At 49.4% G+C, this 9,541-nt stretch overlaps 1 protein-coding gene across 2 annotated transcripts in view; it reads left to right on the forward strand.

Annotated features, from left to right (window-relative positions):
• Positions 1–8,788, forward strand: part of TGFBRAP1 (transforming growth factor beta receptor associated protein 1) — a 74,757-nt gene extending 65,969 nt beyond the window's left edge. For both annotated transcript variants that reach the window (XM_045283971.1, XM_004704435.2), the window contains exons 11-12: positions 3,037–3,470; positions 5,914–8,788. In XM_045283971.1, coding sequence (XP_045139906.1) covers positions 3,037–3,470; positions 5,914–6,114 — 635 coding nt within the window. In that variant the 3' untranslated portion in view covers positions 6,115–8,788. The remainder of the gene's footprint in view (positions 1–3,036; positions 3,471–5,913) is intronic.
• The last annotated feature ends 753 nt before the right edge of the window (positions 8,789–9,541 follow it).

A 9,541-nucleotide genomic window follows, 5' to 3' on the forward strand; every position in this document is an offset into this window, starting at 1 on the left:
CACTATCATGCTCAGTCCCCACCAGGGTTTCAAAAATTCCTCTTGGTTACATTACCCTTGATCATGCCCTACCAGGCCTCCCATACCCACCTCACCACCAATCTGTTTCACTTGTTGTTCCCTTGTCCCTGGGTTTGTTAACACCACTTCCTTTCCCTCCACTTCCCCCTCTCCCATGTCCCCCTGGAACTGTCGGTCCCATTGTTTTCTCCTCCAGATTGTTCATCTAGCCTATCCTACCTAGACAGACTTGCGGAGATAACAACATGCACAAAAACAAGACAGAGCAGAACCAAGCAACAATATACAACAAACCACTGACAAAAAAAAACAAAATAGAACACAAGAAAGAAAAGCTTATAGTTAGTTCAAGGATCGTTTGTTAGCCCCTAGGAGTGCTCTCCAGTCCAGTCTGCTGGGGCACCATGCCCTGGCCCCAAAGTCCACCTTCAGCCTTCCCTGGGGACCTCGCCACTCCATTCCCTTACTGTTCCGTTGCACCCCCTCAGTGCTTTGCCTGGTGTGGCAGGATCAGATCAGGTGCAGTACCCACACTGTGTCTCTGGTGCTGTCAATGAGGGGCGTCATGTCTCATAGTGGGACTGGCCATGTGGTCCTCTCTGTGGACTGGCTGCTCTAGTTGGGATCATCATCCTCAAAGCCTGGTGGGCCAGGATGTGCTCCATTCTCTCCTCCTCCCCCTTCATCTGTTCCCGTGTGCTCTGATCAGACATGTCCCTCTCCCGGAGCTGCATATTCAGTGCCATCCTTTGAAATAGATTCTTCTGGGGGAAGGGGCCGGCATCCACGTGTTTTGCTTTAACACAGGTTATCACTGTTATTATGATTACTGGGCTGCTAACTATATACCAGGCATATTTCCACTTGCTCAATGTGTATTGTGATACTTAGTTTTCATATAAACCATGTGAAGGGTAAGCCCTGTGGTTGCCCCCAGTTTTACAGGAGAGTAAACTGGAGCTTAGCGAGGGGGCCCATTCACCCCGGGTCACTCAGTAGGAGAGCCAGGACATGCACATGGGTCTGAGTATGTCAGGTGAACAGCATTTCCTCCCCAGCTGCCCTGCATCTGTGCAGCCACACTGCTCACTCTTAGCCAGTGTTCGTTCTGATAGGTCACTGTCCACAGTGCACTGATTGCTAAGTCTTGTTTAAGATCATCCCTGGTTTATAGCCTACTTAAGAGCCCTGGTGGCACTGCCAGGTCAGTGTTGGACTGTTAACCTCAAGGTCAGCAGTTCAAAGCCACCGACCCTTCTGTGGGAGAAAGATGAGACTAGCTGTCCCCATAAAGATTTACAGCTTCAGAACTCCTGGATAGGGCTGCTGTAAGTCAGAGTTGACTACGCGCAGTGGACCAGGTGGCTATGTAGTTTACCCTTTTAAAAAAGCATGCTAGAAATGAGTTTGCCGATCAGTGTTTTCATTCACTCAGCCTTTTTGAGCATCAGGCACTGTCCATCATGGATATGAAGATGAAAGAGATTTGGTTCTGGGCCTCAAGAGTCCCATTGAATGGGCATGCCGATAAAGGCTGGTAGATGTTCCAGACTGAGCAATGAACCGTGCCGCAGCGTGGAGAGAACAGGGTCAGCCTCCTAGAGGAGGTCACGTTTGCACAGTCGTAAAGTGTCCGCCTGAGTTTCCAGATAAAAGCCAGGGAGCGCGTAGAGAACAGGGATGCCCTCAGAGGCACCCAGAAAAGAGCACTAGAAACTAAAGAACAGCCCCTGGCCCATGCTTGCCGGCGAGGTGGCTTGGGAATCTGTCAGCCTGGGGAAGTTGTAACAATGACTGTCCCGTCTGCTTGCACTGAGACGCACAGGCATAAGGATGATGGATGGGAGTCACCACGTAAGTGTTCATTACTTTGCTTTTCCTCGCTGTCTTTGCCCTTCTTCCTGTGCCCTCAACACGGTAGCGACTTGGTAATTGTCTGTTGGCGTTTCATCATGGAGATGACCAGGGGGCGCGTGGCTCTCCTGCCCAGAGCTATAGTTAGTACGTTGTAGACCCCTTTACTAGAGACTGTGCGCATCTGGTTCAATTACCAGGACTGGAGGGCAGCTGGGGGGTCTTGCTGTGGCTGAGCTCAAGTGCAAAGTGCCTGTCATTGGAGTATTAAATTTGGCCCTTGAATACCATCATCCGTAGACTACTCCTTTGCCGTAGGAAGAACTCTTACATCCCATCCCTCTATGTTGCCTTTGTGATGGGAAGCAAAGAGCCTGGACAACCAGAAACAGCCGCTCAGGCAGGGCCTGTGGCAGAACTGAAGCTGCCTTTGGAGGGAGTCTTTCCCCGATCACCTGGGAACTTAAAAGACCGGAGAAACAAAACCCTTAAGTCATATAGGTATGGGTTTAATATATATGTATACAGTATATATATACTTGAGTATAAGCCAACCCAAATATCAGCCAAGGCACCCAATTTTACCACAAAAACTACATTAAAAATGTGCTGAAAAATTCGGCTTATACATGAGTATATATGATATATACATATATATACATGTCCATCTTCCTCCCAATAAAATGTATTTTAAATAGGAATGAAATTGGTCAGACGGGGTTCTGACCGCTTTTGGGAAGGGAGCGGTGCTTGTCCAGATGGAGGTGGAGCTGGCAGCAGCTCCTCTCGGCAGAAAAGGAACCCTTTCTTGGGAAATAAGAATAACGATGGATGAATCGAAGCCTGGAGCTGCTGTGTTTGCCAGGTCCCTGGGGCCTTCTGAGATGAGGAGTCTTTGTTTAACACATCTAGACACCAGAGCAAATGTTCATTCAGAGCGCAGGCTCAATCCTTTCACTAGTCTTGTACTCTCTGACGAAGCCCTGGCTTCAGACTTGGAACAGCTCAGAAGAAAGTCTCGTCTTAGTCATCTAGGTGGCAGTGTTTAGCAACATCTAGGGGACCAGATGTGCTTCGCCTTCTCCAAAGAGAAGGGAGGCCCAAAGGCAAGCTGCGCCAGACTGGCCTGCCCATCTCTAACCTGCAGCTTCTGCTTGACAGAGAAAATCCAGGGCACAGGCCTGCACATGGAGAGCGCCATCCTGCATGGGAAGCTGGAGGAGCACCAGAAGGCCCTGCACATCCTGGTCCACGAGCTGAAGGACTTCTCTGCGGCTGAGGACTACTGCCTGTGGAGCTCCGAGGGCAGGGACCACCCCTACCGGCAGCGCCTCTTCCACACGCTGCTCTCCATTTACCTCCGCGCCGGCCCTGCCGACTGCGGGCTGGTCGTGGCAGCCGTGGACCTCCTGAATCACCATGCCACAGAATTTGATGCGGCCCAGGTTTTGCAGCTGCTGCCCGACACCTGGTCCGTGCAGCTCCTCTGCCCATTCCTGATGGGAGCCATGAGGCAGAGCTTCCACACCAAGAGGATGACTCAAGTGGCTGCAGGCTTGGCCAAGTCTGAAAACTTAATCTACAAATGTGATAAGGTGGGTGCGTGGCCCCTTGGGCAATTTAGCATCCCTGGCCAGCTGACATTTTTTGAAGTGTAGACTTTACTTGTGGAAAAATGTACGTCATTTCTTTCCCCCCTCTGTGCCTTTCTCACTCACTGCCACCGAGTTGACTCTGACTCATCGTGACCCTGTAGGTCATGGTGGAACTTCACCTGTGGGCTTTAGAGACTAACTTTCCACAGGAGTGGAAAACCCCATGTTTACCCCACAGAGGGACTGGTGATTTCGAACACATAACCATGACACCACCAATCATTCAAATATAGGATTCTACTCTAGAAAAGCCGAGGTATGTATGGGTAGGGTCACAAGCTGAGCTGGTAGGTATTCATCTCTCCCCTTTCAGACCCTGACAATCCAGAAAGAGGTGTGAAGAAGGCTAAGGGAGGGAGGATGTTGTGTTCTTTCAAGTTGACACTGCCTCGTAATGACCCTGTAGGAGAGGGTGAAACTGCTCCACAGCAACCCCTAGGCTGCAGTCTTTACAGAAGCAGCTGATGGGTTTGAACTGCCAACCTTTCGGTCAGTAGTTGAGTGTTTAACCATCATACCACCAGGGCTCCTTCAAGGGACAGACAGTGTCACAGTAACAGCTGACACACACTGCACACATAGGAGGTATGCAGCTGCTATTCCAGGGGCTTTACATGCTTGCTATAATTTCATCAACACAGGGCTTTCTGTGCTATCTACTTTCCCTGTCTGCATTTCACACAAAAGGAAACTCAAGCACAGAGATATCTCACTGAAAACCAAACTCACTGCCATCAAGTCAGTGGTGACTCATAGTGACCCCCTGCGTGGTTCTGAAATGGTAACTGTTTACAGGAGTGCAAAATCCCATCTTTCTCCCTTGGAGCTGCTGGTGGTTTCGAACTGCCAACCAGACGGATTGCAGCCCAACTCGTAGCCGCCACACCCCCAAGGCTCCAAGAGAAGTCTCACAGGTGTTAGTAAATGGAGGCAGCCAGATAGGAATTCCTGCGCAACTCAGAGCCGCCCGCTCTTAGTCTCTACACTCTCCTTTGCTTCTGGAGACTTCTTTCTTGTGAGACCCGCACGCCACGCAACTAGCGAGTGACCCACGCCAAAGCTGGAGCTGGGACATATTACTCTCCACTTCACGGGCACGTTGCCTGCATCCATGTTTGTCTCCCTCTCCTACCAGACTTCTGATTTCTTCGGCACAAGGAACTTCATTTATTCATCTCTGTACTTTTAGGACCGAGTCTAGCATTTGGCAGGCATTTAATCAATGTGGGTTGAATGTCTGCAGGAACTATTGAATGCATGATGAATTCACAAAGTTGCTACTCAGTTCTACAAATAGATGGACGTATCTGGGTTTATACCTGTCATTTGTCCACTGGGACTTTTTAACTTGTAAAAACTCAAGTCCCATTTTTCAGCTGGAGCTGTTGGCTTCACATCTCCCTTTTATCACCTTTGCAGCAAGGAAGTCATGTCACCAAGAGCAACCAGGAACATGCCACTAACAAGCTGTAGGAGTCTCATGTCTGTGTCTCATATCTCATATCTCAGTCATCTTATTTGCAAATAAGAGGCTGAGGGAGTTAGATGACTTCTATGGTGCCATTCATCTCTCATAGTCTATGAATTTACTACAGTCCTTCCTTAAAAATGACAGCGCAGAGGACTGAGAAGAGCATCTTGGATAGAAACGTAAACACTATCTGCCTTGGCCAGGCAAGCAGCCAGTACTTTGTGAAATAAGAAAGCAGTTTTGTAGCTTTCGTACTCCTCTAATTACTAAGAAGCCCTGCTGGCCTAGTGGATAACACGTTGGACGGCTTGCTAACCTCAAGCCCAGCCATCGATCCCGTCAGCCACTCTGCAGGTACAAGCCCAGCCATTGATCCCATCAGCCACTCTGCAGGTACAAGCCCAGCCATTGATCCCATCAGCCACTCTGCAGGAGCCAAGCCTTGGAAACCCAAGGGGCAGTTCTACTTTGTGCTGGAGGGTCACTATGAGTGAGGATTGGTTCCAGGCAGGGAGTTTTTTTTGTTAAGGTTCTAAGAAGGAGAGCCCTAGTAGCACTCAGCTGCTGACTGAAGGTTGGTGGTTGCAATCCACCAGCTGCTTTGTGGGAGAAAATTGAGACAGTGTTCTTCTTTTACTAGTTAACAGCCTTACACACCTTACCGGACAGTTCTACTCTGTCCTGTAAGGTCACCGTGGATTAGAATGCATTCAAAGGTCACAGGTTTGGATTGGGTAGGGTACTAAAGAGGATTTTTATTTTCAGCTCCTCATACGTTTTATAGTCTGTTTCAAGAAGTTGACATTAAAACGGTCCTTGACAGTAGCAGTAATCTGTGGAGGAGGCCTCTCTGCTCGGGGAAAATAGCTCCTTGTTGTTACTCTGTGTGACGGAATTCTTGGTCTCTTGCAGATGAAGGTAAAAGGAAGCTCCGTTCGGCTCTCGGACAAAAAGCTTTGCCAGATGTGCCAAAATCCCTTTTGTGAGCCTGTGTTTGTTAGATATCCAAATGGTGGCCTTGTCCACACCCACTGCGCTGCAAGCAGGCACACGAACCCGAACTCACCCAGCTCTGGCAACCGGACTTCAAAAAAGGCCGGCCTGGGCATGTGAGGGTGAACTCCTGGCTCCTCACCCAGCCTGCAGGACGCAGAGCGCAGAGCGCATTGTGTCCAGCCAGAGGAAGGGGCCACATCCTGGGAGCTGGCAGCGTGCAGTCAATGTGAAGCAGGGACTCTTAACAGCTGACCACTTTTTTATGAATGTAAATGGGAAACACCTTAAAATACCCCACCGACCCACAGAACTGTTTCAACCGGTGACTTGTGCAGGTACATAGGCATTAAAAAGAAAAGAAAAAAAATTCTCCTTTGGAAAAAATGAGCCTTTGCTGTGCTATCCAGACCCTTTGGGTTCCCCCAGCACCCAGCACCCCAGTATCTGGAGACTTTTATTTGCACTGAACACATTCACTCCCACGTGGCATGGAGATGCAGCCTCTCGCCCAGTGGTGGGCACCGGGGGCGCCTTTCCTCGCCTGTTGCGGCCCCACTCTCTCCGTCCCGGCACTGCTGTGTGGGGTGTGGGGTGCGGGAGCCCCGCCCGCTCCCCCAGGAGCACACAGTGAATTCTCTGCCCGTCTGCGTTTCTCTTCATTCTTACCCGCCATCGCCCAGCCAGGCGAGATCCTGCCTCGTTCACCAAGCACGCGCTGGGGGAAATCTGTCCGCTTCCGGCTGCAAAGCCAGCGGAGGTCGGCCGAAGCACCGCCGCAGCGCCAGGCCTTATGTCAGATCCTCTGCTGATTTGGAACCCCATGAACACCCCAAACCCAACGCACTGCTGGCAAGTCAACACCGACTCACAGCGACCCTATAGGACACAGCAAACTGCCCGTGGGCCTCCCAGGCTGTACACCTTTGTGGAAGCCAGACTGCCTCCATGTCCTGCAGCTGGAGGTGCTTCGGGTGGCCCAATGCGCCTTTCACCACTGCGGCGCGTCAGGGCGCTTTCCTGAGTAACGCATCTGACTGAAAAAGAAAAATCGTCATCATATATGTATCGGGGGTTTTTTTGTGCTAAGAAACTCGTCTGTCATATTTATTAGCCATCATTAATTATTATTAAAAATGTACCCCTGATTCAGTACCCGGGAAACGAAAAGGGAAATGCTAATGAGCACAAAGGGAACTCCGAGGGGCCGTGGTAAGCCCGCACGCGCAGCCAGCGCTTGGGCGAGCCGTGCTGATGGCCGGGAGCTGCCTTTCCCCCGGCTGGCGTTAGCCCCAGTGCAGCCAGGCCGCCTTACCTCACCTGTGCGGATGGTTTACTGCCGACTGAGACATAGCGCTCCCACCTAACGGGTTAGGAATCCATTCTGTGTTTAAACTGAAGCTATTGTTATTTCACTGCCCGCTCTCTTGGATTTACTCATTGCATCTATTGACTGGATTCTTAATCGCGAAGCTCGATTTCCCCCATCCCCATCCCCACATACGTGCACACACTGGACTGCTCGGAGAAGCAGCTTGTCTGTGTGACAGGAGAGGAGCAGGGAGCAGCACCTTGTTGTTCAGCCCAAGGCCTAGGTAGGGGATGAAGAGCTCATTGCCCTTTTCGAAACAATAACGGTCAGTCTTTTTTCTGTCCTTTTGTGACACCCGGTGGGCTAAGAAGCAAAACATCCGTGCATTGTTTGGGTGGCTTGGCACCCTCTGTCTCCCATGACGTAAAGAATAAATGATTTCAAACTTCTCCCTGTGGCTCCGCGGCTCACCATGTCTGTTTGGTATGAAGTTGAAGCTGGTTGTGCACCGTGGATGCCCCTCTTACAGGCCGGCCACAGGGCAGACACACACGTGATCATTCAACTGGTGAGTTTGAGTTTCTGTTCCTCAAAGAACAGGTGACCTTTCTCAGGCGACACTTCACGGTGAAAAGCACTGTTCCCCAGACGCACCATGAGGAAAGGGTTGAAGAGGCCTGGGGTGTGGCTCCTTCCTAAGTTGGGGTTGTGATTCTCATATTTCTGTGAACATGGGTCAACATTTTGAAATGTCTCCCACCCTCTATGAGACCTAAAGTCGAACAGTACTACCCCCCCCAACACCTCCTCTCCCATTATATAACACAAGCTGAATTCTAGGGCAATGTGCAGAATTGCCCCCTATGTGAAACCCAGGCTGTTTCTATGTAACCTTTCTCTGACTTCCTCCACAAAGCCCTTTCACAAATAATTTTTAAAAGAAGTATATGGTTCTTTCCACCAGACCTGCTGTTTTGTGACTGTCGTTGAATAAAGCAATTAAACCATCACTCAGCCCCTTTTCCCCTCATTAGGCTCAGCGTAACCATTCTAGTTAAACCAGCATGAACTAAACTCAGTTTACATTAACATTCTGTGGGCAATAGTACTTAATTTTATGAACTGTTTATCTACTGCTGCCTATCAAGTATTCATGTAAAAGTGTCGCGTAGGCCGGAGAAGATTGGGTCTGAACACCCCTAAAAAGCTCCTACTGATAACTTACTTTACCTGAAGTGCTTGCTGGTGGGTGGCGGGGCTAGAGGGAGGCCCAGGTGCTCTCCGCCTGCACTGATGCCGCCTTGGAGATTAGCTTTGTGCTCTGCTCATGGAAACCTCTGCCCTGCAACCTTGCTCTTTGCCCCTCATTGGGTCCCAAATACACAAAACATACAAATGTAAACTTGTTCATTTTATGAGAAATAATTTTGTTCTTTCTGTACCCCCCTATCATTTTTTTTAATAAAAATTACCTTAATGATGTTCTCTGGCCTCCATGGTAGTCTAAGGAGTTGTATAACTTAATCCACAGCCATCGAGTCAATTCTGACTCAGCGTGACCTTGAGGAAACAGCAAAACTACTACTGTGAGTTTCTGAGGCTGTGAATCATTACCATAGCAGCTAGCCTCTTCTTACCTCTGCAGGGCGGCTGATGGGTTTGAACTGCTGACCTTTGGATTAGCAGGCCATCAGTTAAACCAGTGTGCCACGAGAGCTCTCTAGAGCTCAGTGATCTATTCTACACTTCCCACACCGACAGAGTGTCTTTTGTCATCTCACCCGTCTGTCGTTAGGTTAGGGCTTTCCTACATTTGATTCGATTACTAACTACTCTGCTTTCTCAAATTTCTTTATGAAATTCTTGTTAAGGCATTTACCTCAGGAGACCCATGGTGCTTTGGTCACTTTTTAGCCAGATACTCTGAAAATAAGCTTGTTCTTGAGTTTCTAACTTCAAACAGTGCTTTGTCATCTCACCTTGGGATTTTCACTCTAGTCCTTATTAGCTCCTGGTTCATCACAGGTCATTGTGGGATGGATTTCACAGTACTTCCGCATGGCCTTTGATTCTAGGCACTCTTGCTTGTTAGGTGCTGTGGACTCCCTTTCCAACTCTTAGTGACACACTGTGACAGAATAGAACTGCCTTTTCTTATTTGGGCCCATAGAGTTTTCTAGGCTGTAATCTCTGTGGGAGAAGATCACTAGGTCTTTTCTCTTGGAGCAGTTGGGT

Source organism: Echinops telfairi, unplaced genomic scaffold (genome assembly GCF_000313985.2).
Source record: "Echinops telfairi isolate 266 unplaced genomic scaffold, ASM31398v2 ScPeMD7_7467;HRSCAF=8505_1, whole genome shotgun sequence".
Taxonomy (NCBI): domain Eukaryota; kingdom Metazoa; phylum Chordata; class Mammalia; order Afrosoricida; family Tenrecidae; genus Echinops; species Echinops telfairi.